Raw genomic sequence first — 20380 nt, 5'->3', positions numbered from 1 at the left:
TAACACGTGTGAGGCATTTCTTTGACAGCTACACTACCCAGCCCCTCTGGACACTGGAAACAAAGACCAGACTTGAACGGTCTTGCATGTGTCTGTTTTATGTGTGGCTGAGCTCACGTGAGGAGGAGTTTAAATCAAGGCTGAGCATATGTTAAATGTCAGTGTTGGCCTGGAGATTTTGACTGGGCAAACAAATTACTGTGGATGTTGACTTACATCCAGACCCTGGGAAATGTGACATTGTCGATGTTTGATATATGTTTGTATGATATATGATGAGCTTATTAAATGATGCTGAGTTGTGAATGTATACCTGTGTGATATATGATCATATGATGAGCTTATGAAATGATGCTGAGTTATGAACATTTAATGCCATCCTCAATTACATTTGATTAACAGGAAACACTGGGGATTGTTTGTGAGCAGTTTATTTCAGAGAGATGCTGGATATGATAGTTTGGAGAAGTAAATAAGATCTGAAAAGCATTCCTTTAACTACGGTTGCATAGAAACTCTTTCTTACAATGCGCCATAAGTCATAGAGTAAAACATGTGTGCAGATGTGATGATGAAGATACCTACAGAACAAATAAGAATTTGTGAATTTTTGTCAAATGCTGGGAAGATCAGTATGTTATATGCTGGCAGACTTGGTCACAGGAAGCAGACTGTGGACTTTTAGCATACTTGTTTTTAATTTCATGCAAATATTGACAACAATGAAACAACAAAGAAAAAAGCACGCATCAGACCAAACATAAGCTATTAGGCTCTTACTATGGTGTTTTAAGTTTGCATAAATATGTATTTAAGGACCATATTGGGGAGGGGGGGGGGGGGGGTTGCACATTTTAGCCCATTTACTATAAATGAAGTTTGCCTAACATTATAGCCAGCAACTTCGATTATTTTCATTTTCATCACAATTAATAAATATTTTGCTTCCTTCTTCAAGTGAGCGATTATTTTCCATTCATTTCATTACAAAATGAAAATCTTCTTTCACTTTTTTATGTTTTTATGTGTTGAAGTTATGTTTTACAGTAGATACTCAGACACATCAGAGAAGAATAGTACATTCATGGATTGTAAAAACAAACTTCCGAGCTGGAAAATGGCCAGAACTATTTTCCTTAACTTTTAATGCAAACCAAATTCACATTTCTGACCACTTATGGTTCCATACTTGCATGCTTGTCATACCAGCTACCACAGTGTAGCATTCAAATGCTGTTTGAAAGCTGACCCTTAACTTATAGCGCTCTAATAACAAACCAGATATAGTACATTTAAGTTATTAAAAATGGGAAAAACTGTCCAAAACGTCCATATGGTCCTTTCAACTCAGTACTTTGGTGTGTAATGCAGATGTCACATAGTGAGTATAACTAAAAGTGCATTGTGTGCAACCAGCAGCATAGAGAACACAGATAGCACATTGCTTTGCAAATTAAGGTTTGTTTCAATTACATTAACTATTTCTAGTGAATGATCAAATGTATTTTAATTTTAGACAATTGAAATGTGCTGTGATGAAGGCAATATTTATCTTGGTTTTGATCCCTGACTGTCTCCCACCCCCACAATTCAGTTCCAAACCATTTGAACGATTCCTCAGCTCCCTCAGCTAAGGAAAGTCAGCCTCTTCTTCATGTAAAGAAAAGCAAGGTAAGTTGCTCCCCCCAAAATGCTTATCAACAGTGTGGTACCAAAAATAACTGGTGCATTCTTCCTGGCCACACGGAACGCCACAGGAAGCACAGCTGAGATCAGGATGTTGTTGACATGGCCCAGAACCCTCCTGAAGGCCGGTCGCTGCACTACTCGCTCGTAGTATGTTTCCAGGTTGACACGGTTACCGTTGCCCCAGTAGCGGCGAGAGAGGCCGAGGAACTTGAGGCGGTGTAAGGTGACAGCCAGAGAGACATCAGCCATGCTGAAGAATTCCCCACACAGCCAGGACTGACTGCCTTCCTCTACAAGAGCAAAAAGATAGAGGAGGAGACATGGAGGATGTCAGAATGACAAATTAATGCAAAATGCTAACTGTGTACTATGAATGAGAATCACCACTGGAGCAATGTGGGCTGACTGGCAATTATAATATAATCATTTCTACCACTGTGTTAATGCTATCAATGATACAATGGTTGCTAGGTGACATGTTGCTGTGGCTACCTGGTGTTTCTTCCACCCTCCTCTGCAGCTCTGTCTCTACCTGGTCCATCACACTCTCCAATTCATCCAGAAGCTTCTTCAGGTACTTCATGTTGTCGTGGTCAAACAACTTGGACTACAGAAACATTTACATATAGAAAATGTGTTAATTGAAAATGGAGAGAAGCTGTGAGTTTAAGGGGAAAACAATTAAAGTTCAAGACTTATCTGTAAATAACATATAAAATGGTTGTAATGCCTTAATTTAATGCCTTTTAAGGCAGATTATTTTTTTCACAAAATAACTTCCAGACACATAATACCTAATACTGCACTCTTCAGTTTTTACAAAGAAAATGTGCTCTAGGTTTCTCCATTTTAACTAGTTTGTTTAAAATAACTTTATTTTGACATACACCATCATTTATGAAGAGATTAAATATGTTTCTGTTTTAAGTGTCTGTCTATCCGTCTACTATTAACACTTTTATTTAAATCAATGTGATACATTATGTTGTACTTTAAAGCTAACTAGCTAGCTACAGTAGCTAGCTAACACTCAATATAGCCATCTTTCATGGGCTGTCTCTCTGTGGTGTGACTAAACCAGCAGCCTTTATGGGAATTGTACATGTCTATGGAACGATACTTTCTTTTAAAGATCTTACTAAGTTTTGAACAAATATGTAGTAGTTGTGAAAACAAGTAGTCACAATAATGTTTAGCTTATTTAGCACTTGAATTACTTACTTTTAAGCGCCTCTGTTTTGCAACGTAAGCATCTTTAAGCTCAGGATTCTCCTCTGCCAATTTCTTCAGCTCTGACTCAGTGTTTCCTATTTGTGCTGTCACACAAAAACATAGCAGCATGATAGAGACAAACAAGGACACCATGGTTTTCAATATTATAAACCTCAATACATTTCATATTAATATCCGCATGTGTCAGTGTGGGGGTCACATTTTCTACATGCGACCAACTACCCTCCTCCAAAACAGACAGTCTCACATTAACAGTAAGTATAAGGATGAGAGGAGTTTAACTTAATTATAGAATGGGCCACATTATGGGATAGCAACCCACATGATGAGGTAAGAGACTGAGAAAGTACCAAGCACACAGGGGTTCAAGTAAACCATGCACCATAGAATAGAAAATTTGAGTAGGTAGAGGAAGATTTAAGTATCAAGTAACAGGGTGTTCTGCACAGCCTTCTTGACATGAAGTGACCTCCATGTGGGAAGTTTCCAACACTTTGTTTAATCCGTGCCTACAAAATGTTTGTTGTGTAGGTAAAAAGAGGTCCTATCCATTTCTAGATGTGATTTCTGGTAAATGTGTATGTGTACATACTAGTACTGGAGTGCATCTCAGTGTATCTTACTTCGTATGCTTGTGGCAGCATATGCTGGTATGTGGGAGTCCACAGTGATCTCAGGGTGGAGGATGCAGCCGTGGGTGTAGGCATCCATTTGTAGTGAATCCAACAGCTCTCTGTAGTGCTCCACTCTGTGATAGTATGTACTGCCCTCTTCAGGTATCAGCTTGAGAGTGCCTTCTGGAGGAAAACAATTTGTGTAAAGGAAGGAGCAATGGTGTAAGGTGTCACCTTCCTTAAAAATGTTCTCCTTTCAAATAAAACAGACAATAGAGAATAAGTGCAAGAGCAAGTGTTGAGAATGTGTGAGAATACACTGGAGTTAGGATTAGGAAAAGGATAGTTATGTTTCTTAGTGTTGTATAATATCAACATTTTATCAGGGGGTTTTCAAACATGTTATTTTTCAGTTGCGTAGATAGTTCCATGCTTACCAAATTGTCTCTCCTTTTAAGCCACTTGGATGAAAAAAAGCTATCATGGATCAATGCAAACCAAGAGAAAATGGAAAATAAAATAAAAAAATTAAAGAAAGAAATGATTGAAACATTAACAAATATGCAACACAAAATGTACAACAAGCATAAAATTCAACAAAAAACTGCTGACAAAATGAAGACAATGTAATAAAACAAAAAATGAAATGTGAGAGTTTGGGGCTGCAGGTCTGTGAAACACTAGCAGCCTTTATTTAGTCTTACCATCACTGAAGTTATGCTCCAGGTAATCCATGATCTGTGTTGGGTCACAGATGACGTTATCATCGTGCACTAAGACTGGCACCTCGCCAGCAGGATTCAGCCGCATGAACCAAGGCTCGTTGTGTTCACTGAGCGGTAGGCTGACATCATACTCCTCACAGTGCAAACCTTTCTCTGCAATGGCCAGACGCACCTGCAAAGCAACAACTGTGACTGTCAACAGAAGATTAGGGGATGCCTATAAATACTGTGTTGATAAAGGCCATCTGATATTATAGTTACTGACTTACAGAAGATTAATCTACAAGCACATTTCTGGGCACCATGTCTGCATGTTTTGCTCTCTTGAAACTATGCAGTCTGAACAATTTAGAACTTTTTCCCTTTAACAAAATGTGGATGCTCGTGTATTTAATGTTGGAGGATTTGCACCTTTTGTTAATTAAACATCACAGCTAATGAGTCCACAATACTGCCACTTTAACCTTTGCTAGCTTGGCTTAAGCCAAGGGTTAGGGTTAGGCTTAAGCCAAGAGACACATTTTTCTGTCAGGGATCCTAAACCCCCCCACCCCCCCACCCACCCATGGAGAAGAATTTATTTGATCTATATCCACAGACATTATGGCAGAGAACAGGTGGGTTCTGCAAGGTTACATTCTGCATTGTACAAGTACAACAACAACCTTTTAACACCAGATGAATCTTAATAGATATATCACCAACCCTCTGAGGAGAACTCCACTGGCCACTAAAATATGGTGCTGAAACATTGGAATAACACTGTTCTGACAAACAACTGGTCTTAAAAGTTAAACAAACTACATTCCCTTAATAAATACGTTGAGGGTGTGTTGCGAATCATATTTGAGACATATGACATCAAGCTACAATACAATCAACAATAAGAGACACATTTTACAAATGTAATCAAACCTCTAATGGGGAGGAGGAGAAGCTGAAGTGATACTTCCGGTATAGTGCATCAATGTAAACAAACTATTCCCATGATGTATACTGTAGAGATAATGTGTTGAAAATATGTGCTTTTAATCAAGACAAATGGTGAGTGAGTTACTGAGTTTAAATCTAGTATAGATTTTAACAAATGTCGAACCAAGTCTCTGATGAGGAGCTGTCCACAGCAGTGTGGTGCTGAAGCGTAATGACACTCACCTTCTGTGAGTTGAAAGACTGCGTCCAGTGATAAAGCGTCAGTTTAGATTCGCTTTGTTTGGCGATTGTGTCACATTGTTGTTGCTCATCTTGGATCGATTCCGTCTCTAAAAGAGCTGATTTCTCATCTACGGATTCAGAGCTGTTTTCAGACGCCATTTTATCTGTTAGTATGTTAGGGGACAAGTGAGGGCAGCATACCATATCACAGTCAAGAAATACGACCCCTGCTGGCACGGAGGGTACGATTGGTACGCCTGTCTTCATTTTGATACAATTTCAGAGCAAACAGTCCAGATAAAAATATGTATTGCACACTACATGCAGTATACGATGTCAACCACCATGTGCTGCTAGAACAGCGTCAGTGAGCTTTGGCATTGACTCTACAAGTCTTTGAACTCTGCTGGAGGGATGAACACCATTCTTACAATAGATATTCCCTCATTTAGTGTTTTGATGATGATGGTCAAGTGCACTGTATAATATGTTGGTCCAAAATCTTCCACACATGTTCAGTTGGGTCGACATTAGATGACTGCAAAGGCCATACCATATGATTCACATCATTTTTATACTCATCAAACCATTCATTGACCCCTCCTGCCCTATGGGTGCGGGCATTGTCATCCTGGAAGAGACCACACCCATCAGGATAGAAATGTTTAATCATAGGATAAAGTTGTTAACTCAAAACAGCTTTGTATTTATTTGAAGTGACCCTTCCCTATAAGTGGACAAACATACCCAAACCATGTCAGCGAAATGCCCTCACACAGCATAACAGAGCAACCACATTCCCTCACTGTAGGGGTAAAGTATTCAGACCTGTACTGGTTTTTCATTTAATTTGTCATCTATCTGTTGTAGTACTACTAGTAGTAGGTGTAGTAGTATTAGTTGTAGTAGCAATAGTTGTTGTAGCAGTAGTACAGTATATAATAGTTATAGTCATATTCATCATTCAAATGTCCTAAATATGTATAACTACAGTATGGTCAAAGCAGGTTGCAAAAAGTTTACAGTGCAAGTGTAATAACTAAAATTTGTAAGAAAAAAAAGCCACGAATGGTTATCATGTTGCTTCATTATATATGGTACACAATACAGTACAAAACTATAAGCTGTATAACTATTCTATAGTCATGCAATAAGTACATTTGTGCAGCAGAGGTCACTATCATCTATTCATTTGTTGTGTGGACTGCAGTAATCTACACCAGGTTTTTGTAGTCGGTACTGATTCAAAAAGTGAGAGCCTGACATTAAAAGCCACCGTCTTTGTAGTACTAATTCTTTATAATTGAGGAGTGCTTCCTTCTTAGTTTTGTAAATGGGAGAGAATGGTTTCTCATACAACCATGTTTGCAGCCACCGTAAAGAAAAACTGTGATTTAGTCATAAATAGTTACAATTATAAAATACTAAGAGAATACAAACCCAAAACTACAATCCCTTAAAGACATATCAGTGCTAGGGTGTAAAATCAGAAAATCAGACACCTGCGACAGAAAAGGGATAGGTCAATATTATGGGGAAAAAATGTAATGCAATTTTCTATATTCACAGGATCAACTTGTATCGGAGCAATGTAATATAAAACCTGCAGCAACCAATTAAAGCGTGAGTAATTGTACTTTTGATAGCCACAGGGGCCCTACAAAGCCTCCTGGGTATTGTGAGAAAATTCAACTGCAGGAATTTACACATGTGTAAGGTGAGGCGCGTCTTTCAAATGTACAGTGTGGTTTTTCATATTTTCATTTGGGAGGTGGGAAGGGGGGTGGGGATGGGGGGGGTAGAGTGGGAGGTGCCTTTGGCGTGACGTAGCGATTGGCCCAGTGTCTATCTTCAGCAGGGACTCGACGCCTCTCTCTCTCTCCCTCTGTGATCAGTGGGTGAGAGGGGGGAGACGAGCAACACATAACGAAGAACCCGGCGTGCGCCTCCGGTAAATGACGCCCACCATTCATACCTTTACACTTACCATTACGCATGCCTTTTGCATTACATGTCACTGTCTGGAAGTAACAGCCTACTATCCTGACCCTCCAATGTATATGTATCTTTAGTCACCATCCTGTTGGCTCATCCTTTCCAACACACCACCGGTCCTGGATCCCCCAACCTCGGTCCTGGAGACGCCTGAGTCTACAGCAGCGCACGATCTGCTTTATTTCCAGCCTATATCTGAATGACGGGCGGAAGGTTTGACTTCGACGACGGTGGCACGTACTGCGGGGGGTGGGAGGATGGCAAAGCCCACGGACACGGCATCTGTACCGGACCCAAGGGCCAGGGCGAGTACGCTGGATCCTGGTCCCACGGCTTTGAGATAGTAGGGGTGTACACCTGGCCCAGTGGGAATACCTACAAGGGCTACTGGTCTCAGGGGAAGAGGCATGGTCTCGGTGTGGAGAACAAGGGAAAGTGGATCTACCGCGGAGAGTGGAGTCATGGTTTTAAGGGTCGGTACGGCATTCGGCAGAGCCACAACACACCTGCAAGATATGACGGTACCTGGAGCAACGGGCTGCAAGATGGATATGGGATCGAAACCTATGGCGATGGGGGTAAGAAAACCGCATCTTATAAATTTGGCCCAATGTTTGTTTCTTCCGTGTGTGTCGCTTTAATGGCTGTGACTAGTGATGTGTTATGTAGCCTGTGTGTGTGTGTGTGTGTGTGTGTGTGTGTGTGTGTGTGTGTGTGTGTGTGTGTGTGAGGATGCTCAGACTAAAACTGAGGGAGGCTAATGGAAACGCATCAGTGCATGAATCTCCATCTGTTATGATCTGAGTTGAGGCTGAGATTGCGCACTGCGCACCGTGGTCAAGCGCATCATTATTACTTATTACCATGGTTGTGTTAACTTTTTCGAGGCCGTTCAAAATAATGCTTCCTCTTTTACTCCAAGGCGCATCTCATCTGGCAACTACTGGTTGCTTCTCATATGACAGTGGGAGGAAAGTGACTCCTGTTGCCTGTTCAGTGGCACCATGCCCTGTCTAAAGGAGTTTTGAAATCAGAGCAAATCATTCTGTTTGGAGCCAATTATAGCCAGACTATCACCTAAGTCTCTGTCATTCTAACATTTGAACCTTCACTATAATAACACATCACTTGTCAGTGCGTGTGTCACTGTTAACAATGATAATACACGTGTTTAATACACACTCTTAGAACATTTCTGCTTTTGGTAGCAGTTCTGGTTTTTAGAAAAAACAGGTGCATTACAGCACTTCATGACCTTATGAAGTGCTGTAAATAGACACACATCTATCTATGAATTCACACACAGGGCGCACTCTTGTTGAAAGTGAGACGTTAGTGCAAGGCTTCTGTCAGAGCTTTTATGTCACTAATCAGTGCTGTGTTAACAGATTGAGTTTGTCTAGAGAACTGTGTGATCAGGGACAGCGAACATCCCACAGACAAGTGTTTGCAAGCGGCGGTGGTAGTAAGCAGTTCTTTCTGGTTATAAAACAAGTCTCAGGGTGATTTGTGAGCATCATCTCCACTAACCAAGGCCTTATGGTGTGGAATAAATGCCTCACATATGATGGTTACAGAGGGCCGGGCTTGGGAAATCAGCTGATCCTAGAGGATCTACAGAACATCTGGCCATCTGACCCTGCAACATCCTGATAACTTGATCTGCAGGGTCACTGAATTGAACTGCAGCGCAGAGTCAGCCTGTTAATCTCACACTGTTTATCCATCTAAATTCCTGCCCAGGCTAGTATATCATTTTCCCTCAGAATCTGACCATTATGGCTTATTTCATTGTCTGATGCAAGTGCTGGATCAACAAGCCTTTCTTATTATTAGGATCACGATTGTAATATGATGCTCTGAAGAATCTACAGTAGGCCAGCACATGCTGATTGGGCTCAGCAGCACCAAATGGGATTAATGAAGTATTCCTCTCATTATGTGACTCATAGCGACTCCCTGTCGTCAGAGACAAGCGGATAGTGGTGAATGTGCCTACTGTCAGTGGGGGTATCACTACCTTAATCAAATCTCCGTGATTCAGTTAGTTATGCTCACAGTCCCAGATCTGAGAGGAAGGAGAGAAAACATTTCATTAGCTGACATACTCAGCACCCCTAAAGCAAGGCTCCTCTGTGTTCCCATAGGTAATGCTGTTTTAAGGACTGTTTTAAGTACAGATATGCAGATGCAAGGTTCACAGAGAAAATGCTAATACCAAAATCATGATAAGACTAACAATTAAATACCAACCAAAGGTTTTATTATTCAAAAACTAACTGTAAATAAGATTTTAGAGCCATTGCTAAAATATAATAAGACCACATCTGATTGTGCTTTATCAAACTAGCGAGTGTTAACTGTCTCCTCCTGGAACTGATTGCTAATGTTTCTCAGAAAATGAAGCATAGTTCAGTATACCCAAGTAATGCTTTTAAACATGGATTTTCACCGTTTTAAGCACCTATTAAATAGAAAGTAGCACAACTTTTAATCTGAGAGGAGTTTTTCTTTGGAAAAATATTTGTTGTTTATAACTGTTGACTTTCTGATTTACAGCTTTCACATCTTTTACCATGTAATGTACTTACCTCTAATGTTGATAAACACAGTAAAACACAGTTCCTTATAGGATCTGATTTATACAGTAGTTATGACTGGTATGACTAATTTCCCCATGTCTACCTGTTTCTCAGGTACCTATCAAGGCCAGTGGATGGGTGGGATGCGGCATGGCTATGGCGTACGTCAGAGTGTTCCTTATGGCATGGCCACCGTTATCCGTTCTCCGCTCCGTACATCTTTGGCCTCCCTGCGCTCTGAGCAGAGCAACGGCACAGTGCTTCAGGACCTCTCCTCTCCTGCAGACACGCCAACAGGCAGCCGTGGGGGCTTTGTCCTTAACTTCCACTCAGACAGCGAGGTTGTCACCGGCAAGAAGAAGGGCCTGTTCCGCCGGGGTTCACTCTTTGGTAGCCTTAGGCAGTTGCGCAAGTCTGACTCTCGGACCTCAATCTCCAGCAAGCGCAGCTCTGCACGCAGTGATGCCACCATGAGCCGCATCAGCTCTAGTGATGCCAACTCTACCATATCCATTGGTGACGGAGAGCTGCCAGATGAGGACCTAGCTCAGGAGGACCATGTGGATGCCACCACGACCGAGACCTACATGGGCGAATGGAAGAACGACAAACGCAATGGATTTGGTGTTTCAGAGAGATCCAATGGGATGAAGTATGAGGGAGAATGGCTTAACAACAAGCGCCATGGTTACGGGTGCACAGTTTTCCCAGATGGCACCAAAGAAGAAGGGAAGTACAAAAATAACGTGCTGGTGCGTGGAATAAGGAAGCAATTGATTCCTCTTAAGAACCCCAAAACAAAAGAGAAGGTGGATCGAGCCGTGGAGGGGGCACAGAGGGCAGCAGCCATTGCCAGGAGTAAAGTGGAAATAGCAGCTTCCAGGTAGCGTGTGCATGTTTGTTCATTCATGCTTCTGTATGTGCGTGCAGGTATGCACTGTGTAAAACACAAAAAGACATGGCTCTTTATAAATAGTGAACATCTTCAGGAGTTTATTGTCTGTTGTAGCCCATGGTAGAGTGAGACAGTTTGACAAATATTTTCTGGTCTGATTCAAGGCTCCGTCCTGTGTAAGTGGAGTCCCATGATAACGGCTACGACCTTTATACATCGTCAACAGTCAAGGCTTTTGTGTAGCCAGAGTGATCATCCCTGGAAAAGGTTCTGTTTCTATTCTCTGCCCATATCTTTCATTCCCAGGGAGAGGGGTCAGGCATCTTGTCTGTGTGTATGTGTGTGTGTGTGTGTGTGTGTGTGTGTGTGTGTGTGTGTGTGTGTGTGTGTGTGTGTGTGTGTGTGTGTGTGTTGGTCTGACAGTATGTGAGAGAGATTTGTGTGTCTGTTTTATGTTTATGTGCATGAGCAATATAGCCATACCTGCACCTGTGCCAAGTACGTCTCGTGTGCCCAACAACGATACCTGCTCCCCCTGCCAAGTATTGCTCTGATGTGGCATCTGCTCTTTAACAGGTGGATGAGATGTGACCTTTTCATTTAAAGTCTCCCCCCGACTGGGACACAGTTCAGGGTATGCAGCGCTTTGACATCCTCTGGTTTCATTGCATCAGGGAATTATTAGGCTGGAGACTGAGTGGATGTGTACAAGATGTAAAACGTTCTCCAAGCAATCACACTTGTTTTGATTTCTCAAGAAGTGCGCTTAAATGTGCATGTATGAACACATGAATGATTTGCAATAATTTTCAATACTCTAAATCACAGGTGTCTCACACCGGCAAACACACTCATCATAACGGTCATATTCACATGCAAACATCAGTAGTTCTATCAAAGAATTAAAATAAAGGTAATGACTATAATTTAAGTAAACTCCTGCTGGGCACAGCTGCACATAGGCACAGCCGTGGTTTGTGCTAAATGCTAACGTCACCTTGCTAACATGTTAACAATGACCATGTGAACATGCTGATGTTTAGCAGATGTAATGCTTACCATATAAATTATTTTAGTTTCGCATGTTAGCATGAAAACATTTGCAGATTAGCACTAAAAGAATAATTAGCACATGTACAAAGCACAAAGACTGATAGGAATGTCATTAGTTTAAATATTTGGTCAAAATTCTGACTTGACGATCGTCCTACAGTAGATGTAAAGTGTGTTTTCACAATAAAACTAAACTTTAGTACTAATGGTATCCCTACTGGACATGTCAAGAGAAAGTCATCACCATTCATCATTTTATGCTAACCCATGTTGTAGATGTTGAGATATTTCACTGTATAGAGGAGCTACAGGAAGAGTCTGGAATTATCTGTATAGTGTGTATAGGGTGTAAAAATAACATTTATTGGCATTTGACTGTTGTTACACCAGCTATATACTATAATAAATTATCACATCTTGTAATTCATAATGGGTGTCATTAATTCAATTGTTAAAACAAATACACATTGAATATAATAAAACACAAGAGACGATTGAGAGTATTTTGACACAGCACTGAACCCAACCATTTACAGTAATACAGTAATAACAGACTCAATGAATAGCAGGCTTTATTATAATATTCAGACTCTTTTAATAGAATAGAAATAGAATAATTCCTTTCTGGCAGGCGCAGAGAAAAATGCTTTATTTTGCAGATATTAAAGAAATAAGATGAAGATTACATAAGGTGGATTTAACCTGCTAATATTAAAACACCTGCATATGTTTTTTTTTATTTCACAGAGAAGACCCATGATATTGAATGTCTGTGTTGGGGAGATTGGGGAAAAGAGAAAAAAAGATAATGGTTGGATGAGCCGTCTCATCTCCTCTAGAGCCGTGCATTAGAGCAACAATTTACACTTGAAGGAAGCACATGACCTAATGTGTAGCGCCAAAGCATCAACAGTAAAAGCATTCAAGCTGATACAAAGTGTTTATTGCAGCAAACAAGGTCCCCCCTCCCTTGTACTGAAGTAAATGATCAAATTACTGCCTGGTACATGCTGCTCAATTATGTGCTGCTGATAACCTCAAAACAAGATCTTGCATTCTCCTGACTGAAATCAAGAAAATGTTATCATGTCCATTCAGTTAAGAGTGAGGCTGTGTTATAAACAGCCAGAATGGTAGACTGTGACAGTTGTAAGCAGGTTATGTAAGTCTCATTATACAGTGCATGGCAAAAGATGCACTCGTATCGATCCAGCTCCAGTCACATGACTCTCTGTCTTTGAATGTAGAGCATACCCGGTGGATCCACAGGGACTGAGGGGAGGGAGACAGAGACACAAAGACAGAGAGTGAAAATGAATTAAAGTGAGAGAGCCAGGACATAAATGTTGATTAAATAAGAAGTAAGATGTGACAGGTTTGCTGAGCGTATAAAAGCTTTCTGAGGAGTCTTGAGTGGATGAAAATGAAAGGAGAGTGGAAAAAACGGACACAGAGGGGACACACCTACCCCTCCCCTGTGAAATACAGTAACTACAGAAGAGCTATCCCATCAGCCTGGTGGGAAGGGTGGAGCTGATGACCTCATGCCTGTGATAAGCCAATCGATAGAGAGCTAGTGTGAGGCAGTGTGAGTGGAGTTCTGTGTTTGTCCGTGACCCCCCATTCACAGTTATTCTGTCACCCTTATCTATGCTAAATGGACACACATCACATTCAACACGCTCTTGTGTCCGTTTGTGTAAGTGGGTGTGTGGTTATGTGTGTGGTGGAGTTGTGTCAGAGGCCTGTGAGCTGAGATAAGTGAAAAATGTGTGCTGTTGAAATGTTTTCAGCTTCATAATGTTTATTCCACCAAGCCTTTTTTTTGTTACAGACCAGCAGTTTATGTATCCTAGGGGCTGGGTTGTGTGTGAGTATATTGTAGCACTGTCATGACCTTTGATACATGTCAAACCCCACCTTAACTTTCCCATCACTACCCGTGCTATCTTATAAAATCAGAATTGGGATCAAATAACCTTACATAAGCTACAACTAACAGTACTTGCATATTAGTCGAATTTTTACATTTTAGTTTATTCCCAAGTTAAGCTGATTTAGCGCACTTACTCTACAATGCTAAGAATGTTTTCCTTTTTAAAACGCCAAAACAAACATACCGAAAGCCAACCAGTGAATGGAGGCCAAGTGTGTGTTTCCATTTGATAGTACTGTTTGCTCTGCAGGCTCTAGTGAAAGGTTAACCAACACCTAATATGCAGGTCCTCCCAAACCGGAACGATATTTATGTGATGCTTTTTTCCCCCCTCCCACAGTAGCAATCAGCAAAATGTTGAGACTGATAATATCCTGGAATGATGTAGGTGTTTATCAGCATCACATTTTTACCCCTGCCAAGGAAGTTGTTTCTGGCCTGGTTTTATTTTCACTTTTATTAATACATTAGACATTTATTGGACAGATTTAGACTTGTCAGATTGATGGCAATACAGATCTGCATATGTAATTCAAAGTAGATATTTTGCACATTTGAGTGTAGGTGGACAGGTTGCTGTTTTTATGAATTTAAAAAAGTCTCCATACTTTCATTGGAAAAGGGCAGTGGGATTTTTGTATGAACCAAAACAATTAAAGTGCTAATAACAAAGGTTTGTGAGGAAAACTGCTAGCTGAAAGTACAGAGTATTTTGAATGGCAGAAAAATTGTTGTGCTACTCTCTCTCACACACACACACACACACACTATGTTTCCAATATTGCAATATTTTTACTCAAAATATTTTGCTTTTTACTCAATATAAGAATCTATCAACTGTGCATATTGGAAAAAATATATGTTGATGTGATCCATTTACTCTCACTTACTCTCTCTCTCTCTCTCTGTCTCTCTCTCTCTCGCTATCTCTTTCTCTCACTGGACACACACACACACACACACACACACACATACCTCAACATATATGCATCCACTTAATCAGAGCCCACCTCTCTTGAGAAACACCTCACGCACACACACACTGTTATACAAACCCATACAGTGTGCATGCGGTGTGTGCTACTCTGCTAGTGTGTCAGCAGTGAGTACTGACTAAATAAGGCAAGGCATCAGTTGGCTTATCAGCACCAGCCAGGAATATATACCCGTCCCACCACTGATATAGCAGCCCGCCATCTCACTCACACTATCATCTCTCCCAAATGCGTGTGTGTGTGCATGTGTGCGTGTCCTTATAAATGGGAGGGAAAGATTTAAAGAGAATGAGAGAAACTGTTTGTTTGGATGCGAGAGACAAGATAAGGTTGCTACCTTTTGGCAAGAGAACAGAGAAAGTGTGTGCAGCTTATGTGTTGCGTTTGTGTCCAGGGGTTTTTGTTTATCACCTGCTGTGTGATGACCTCAGCCACTCACCACCTGCCCTTTTTAGAGAGAGTTATAGATCAGGCTGTGTTTCAACATGTGAACAAAATAATCCCAACGCTCAGTACATCATGTTTTCCATCTCTGCGTCGATGACTTCTTCTGCTCCAAATAGGAGCAGAGGTGCAATTGGCTTCATTTTGTGTGCATGTTTTTGATCTTAATGCCTGGTGCCACCTCATAAGTGGTGCCACACATCTTTCAAAAGCATGGCAAGTTTCCCCCCTTCATAGAGTGACAAATTGTACAGTAGCAATGAGGTACAAAGTGTACAGTAACTAAAGGAAGTAGTGCCAGTTGTCTGAATGATGACTTTGAGTAAAGCAAGCCACATCATACAGTATATTTATCCCCCGACATGTACCGCTCACCCTGTCTCATATTTATGGCAATGTGATGGTGTGAGCTAATACAACATTTATTGCTGACAGAATCAAATGCCACACACACACACACACACACACACACACACACACACACACACACACACACACACACACACACACACACACACACACACACACACACACATAAAGTATAAAATAACCAGCCATGTGCCTGATATTATCAGTAACATTAATAACCATAGTCATTGCCAGTTAATACATATGAACGAGCTATAAATAATGTAGCTGATGCAACATCACATGCGTCATGAGCCATTCCAGCAGTTTTCAAATGACCCACAGTACAATTAACTACAACATGTATTGTAGTCTTATTCTGTACTATATATTGTCCACATAATTAATATATAAAGTCATATTTAGTAGCCTGAAAGACACTGATAGATGAAACCATGAATGCAGCTTAGATATGTAATTTAAGAGAAGGCACAATGCATCTGAGTCCTTCTTGTCCTGTTATAGGCTGGATTACTATAACATGAATGAAATCATTATCTCATAATGAATACAGATTTATTGGAAATTTGATATATTTCTCCAGTGACTTTAATAATCAAAGTGAATTTACTCACATGAGGGAAGCTACTCTGTGAACTCCCTGAATGGAGATTTTGAAGTCTGAAAAAACAACCCTTGTGACCCATTCTTTAAGACTAGACTTGAGATTTGAGATTTACAACAGAAAGCCTGCATCACAAATTAACTACATATGAGAGACAAAAAGTCAGAATATCACAGCCTTTGCTGCTTTGATTTTAACCTTTTTGTCTTTACTCTGGTCCTGTGTCTCTCAACTTTACAGAAGTCCAAGATTAAATCGCAACAATACCCCCTTGAACCCTAACAAAACTAATGAGTTATGCAATATTGTTATGCATCACACAAGACCAAATTATAAAGTGTAAAACAAAAAAAACGTAGTTGGGTAGGTTTTTTTATAGTTTGGTTGGAAACATCAATAGTTTAACAGAAACAACATCATAAGATCATATCACAGTGATGTGATTCCAATGAATATATGAAATTATTGCTCAACTTTATCTCTAATCATTCATGAAGCATAAATACAGTTGAAAGTAGATTACATAAACCAGATCGGATGTAACAATATTTAAAAGCATGATTCAAATAGAGGGGAGTGGCCATGTATTTTCCTAATTGCAAAACATTTAAACTAATTGTACAGGGTTGAGACATTACAGATCATCACTTAGAGAAAACCAGTGATCAAAGCAGTAAATGCACAATACACAGCATGATACTGTACCATACTTCAGTAAATGCATGATGCAGAAATAAGTGAGATAAAGATTTTCAAAGTGAGAGTTAACATCTATAAATAATCCACTTCCTTGTTAATATTTTCCTTCCTGGTGGGAGATAAGTGTAGATTTTTGGCAGAAATCAATACAAAGCCTCTCAGTCCAGAAACAGAAGTTTGCAATATATCCTGAAACCATGAAAAAAAAGATGTAGAGTACATTCTGTATTTGTGTAGTAGAAGACTTGGATAGACTAAATGTACTGACTTACACTGTATGAAAGCTTTGCTCCTGGGGGAGTAGAGGAGCACAGCCTGTGTGTGTAAATGTGAGTAGAGCGCTGGACCATGTCAACAGCAGTGGCGATAGGATTGGGTTTCACCAACATGCCATTACACTGTGCGGCTGTGGGCTTGTAATCTCTCTGAGAATGGCACATATTTCTGCAGCTTCTCAAGAAATACCGAGATGAGTCAGCCAGGCAGGCAGGCAGGCGGGCGAGCAGGCTAGTGGGCAGGCACTGGCAGAGGGGGGGAATCATGTGGAGTCCAAGGCTGTTGTAGATGTAGTGGTTCACCTGCATTCATTAAAAATTTAAAAGCACGCCTTGTTCAGATGGTTTTTCCCACTCCCCCATTTCCTCTACAATCTTTCCTCGACTTAGTTTATGAAGAATTTGCCACAAGATTGTATCATCTTCATTAAACAGCTAATGTGATGCACTGTTTCCCTTATGTAGAGCATCTTCCTGTTTCTGTGTTAATCGTGTATGTTACAGAGGTTAATGACAGTCAGACTCAGTGGCGTGAGTTAAATGATTCGAGATGTTAAGATATAATGAATGCAAGCAAATCAGTTTCTGTTCAGTTAGTTAGATCTCTAAGGATTTATCTGTGTGTGTGTGTTCATATGTGGTCGCTATCCTCCAGAGAATTCCCTGTGATGTGATGAGATGTTATGTAAAAAATCCCAAATGTCAATGTGCAATCATGTCTAACTCTAGTCTATACACCTGCTCAACAGCACAGTCCAAGATCAATGATTGAAAAATGTGCTGATGAGGAAAATCCAGATAAAAGTTATTGATTTATAGGTGTACGACTATGATATGATAATTCAATTGATTGCTCTGCTTAAGGTGATGCAGTTCAATATCAGCAAGATGTCGATTCAGTGCAGGTTACTATCGTCATGCTCTAACTGGCAGCTACTATGCTTAATATGTTGCAGAGGACCATCATTGGTAGAAAATTAACCCAGTCTTCAAATAAGTTAACAGACTGTGACTGTGAAAATGTGCTGGTGAGCCAAAGCATGCTTTAAACCTTAAAACCAATTATTTTTTATTTTATTACCAGTGAATGATAACATATGGCTGTATTTTGGTAGCCTGTCAAAAAGTAGGTGTTTGCATGTTTTATACTTAAGGGTCAGTGATATGAATGACATCTTCAATCACAGTATTTGTAAGTAAAATACTAATTTCATATGTATGTCATTTCAATTGATTTTTGGAAGACAAGACTTCCTCCCATTGATGCAAAAATCCTAAAAATTCAATATTGCCATAAAGTAAATTGTTAATTCATTGCAATGGACTCCTCCAATCAGAGATGATATTGCAGTACATACATTTCACTGATCTCACAGTATATATATCATCATTTCACCAAATCTTATTTAAAAGACAGTACATACATATGATAGACGCAAAATATCAATAATTTATACTTGCAATGCCTTTAAAATGCAGAATAGAGAATGGTGGCATCATTATGGTTAGATGAAGTGAATAAAAATCTGTCATTTCAGTATGTGTTGTCTGAAGCAACTTTTACAATCTGTCTGGTTTTTGCCTCGTGCTCTACTAAATCTGGTCAGCCAATCTGATTGGCTAGCTAGGCAGCTTTCACTCCAGATGTTCACGGATTGGATTATGGAATTATCACTTCTCTTGTTGATTCAGGGTATTGCTTTTCCATATAGAATCTCTCCGTGACGCATGCAACCGTTCTTGTAATCACATCCACGGGCTGTACTGTATGTGCAGCCGTGCTCAAGATTCATTAGGATGTGGTAGAATTGAATCAGTCTAACTGTAAATATGACCATGCAATGAGAATATTCAATTGATTTCTGTCACTTTGTCATAATACTCTGGATTAAGGTATTACAATGATGCAACACCTGACCCACGTGTCATAAGAATAGTGCATTTTTAATGTCACTTCAATGGTCGCTTCAATGTTTTTATTCATTTAAATAGCCATAAAACATAGATTATGTGAAGATTACATCACACTTTTGCAGCTGTGGGCAGATGTAACCTAATGCTTCTGTTGGCTTTGCGCTGAAGAGGAAATTGATGGTTGTGCGTATATTATTGTGTGTTTGTGTGTGTGTGTGTGTGCATAGTCGGGTGAATGGTGACAGGAGATTGGAGGAAAAAGCACAGACCATAATTAAAACTATTCCTTAAGCTCAAGTGGTTGCCAGGCAATGTGACCTTTACTCACATAGGTTCAGCTTCGGATGTTGAGCCTCGTAGTTAAATGAGTTACACCATAGAGCGGCTGTTTGTGTGTGTCTGTGTCTGTGTGTGCGTGTGTCTCTGTGTCTCCTTGTTTTTTCCAAGTTTACAATGTTTCACTTTGTAACTTGTATTTGTCACATTTGCAAAATCCAACACTGTTTTCCATATTTAGTTAAATTGGTGCCCATGTGATATGATGTTGGTTTGCATGTATGTATGTGCATGTGTGTTTGCATGGGTGTGCAAGATTATACCCATACAGTAGGCTGTAGTGTGGGTTTGTTCATTTGCAAATTCATTAATACAGGCCAGATGTCTGGTTGGACAGCTTGCTCAAGTGTCTCTGGTGGTTACCATGGATACTGCCTCACCGCCGTCGTCATCGTGTCAGCCATTTGTTGATTTTCTTTATAAAGTAGCAGAGTGAAGAGGCGCTATTCGTTTAACATAGTGGGGGTGGGGGATGGGGGGGGGGGTTCATCTTTGAAGGCTTGTGTAATGCTTATGGTTCCAGTTATAGATGCACAATAGATTTATTGACTATTATTATAGACACATAACTATGATGTAATAATCCAAACACTGTTCATAAATGCTGTCCTTTTTTCACACTTATTCCATGAGTCCCAGTAGGTCTCATTATGGCACCTCTTTCACGTCCTTTCAACTTCTTATGCAGTGAGAGTGTGTGTGTGTGTGAGAGAAAGACAGAGTATATTAAAGTTAATCCATTCCATCCATTCAATCCATTTGATTGTGAGGTACCTCATTTAAAAAGCTTTTGTATCTATCTATGTATGTTTGCATGTGTATGATGTGTAATGTTTGCATGGTCATGTGACAGCATGTCTGTTGAGC

General features: G+C 40.2%; 2 protein-coding genes across 2 annotated transcripts in view; one reads left to right on the top strand and one right to left on the bottom strand.

The window, feature by feature from the left end:
* Positions 1-1626: 1626 nt before the first annotated feature.
* Positions 1627-5575, bottom strand: gdap1 (ganglioside induced differentiation associated protein 1). The gene is made up of 6 exons (XM_053342665.1): positions 5417-5575; positions 4241-4433; positions 3546-3719; positions 2911-3005; positions 2182-2296; positions 1627-1979 (listed from the first exon to the last, which is right to left on the bottom strand). The coding sequence occupies exons 1-6, from the start codon at positions 5573-5575 to the stop codon at positions 1627-1629; spliced, it is 1089 nt and encodes a 362-aa protein (XP_053198640.1).
* A 1871-nt stretch (positions 5576-7446) lies between these two features.
* jph1a (junctophilin 1a) overlaps positions 7447-20380 on the top strand; it is a 29550-nt gene continuing 16616 nt past the window's right edge. The window contains exons 1-2 of the mRNA XM_053342668.1: positions 7447-7989; positions 10108-10876. Coding sequence (XP_053198643.1) covers positions 7611-7989; positions 10108-10876 — 1148 coding nt within the window. The 5' untranslated portion in view covers positions 7447-7610. The remainder of the gene's footprint in view (positions 7990-10107; positions 10877-20380) is intronic.

The sequence above is a fragment of the Scomber japonicus genome, chromosome 21, assembly GCF_027409825.1.
Source record: "Scomber japonicus isolate fScoJap1 chromosome 21, fScoJap1.pri, whole genome shotgun sequence".
Classification (NCBI taxonomy): Eukaryota; Metazoa; Chordata; class Actinopteri; order Scombriformes; family Scombridae; genus Scomber; species Scomber japonicus.
Note: the sequence above shows the minus strand (reverse complement) of the source record. Positions and strands in the feature narration are given on the sequence as shown.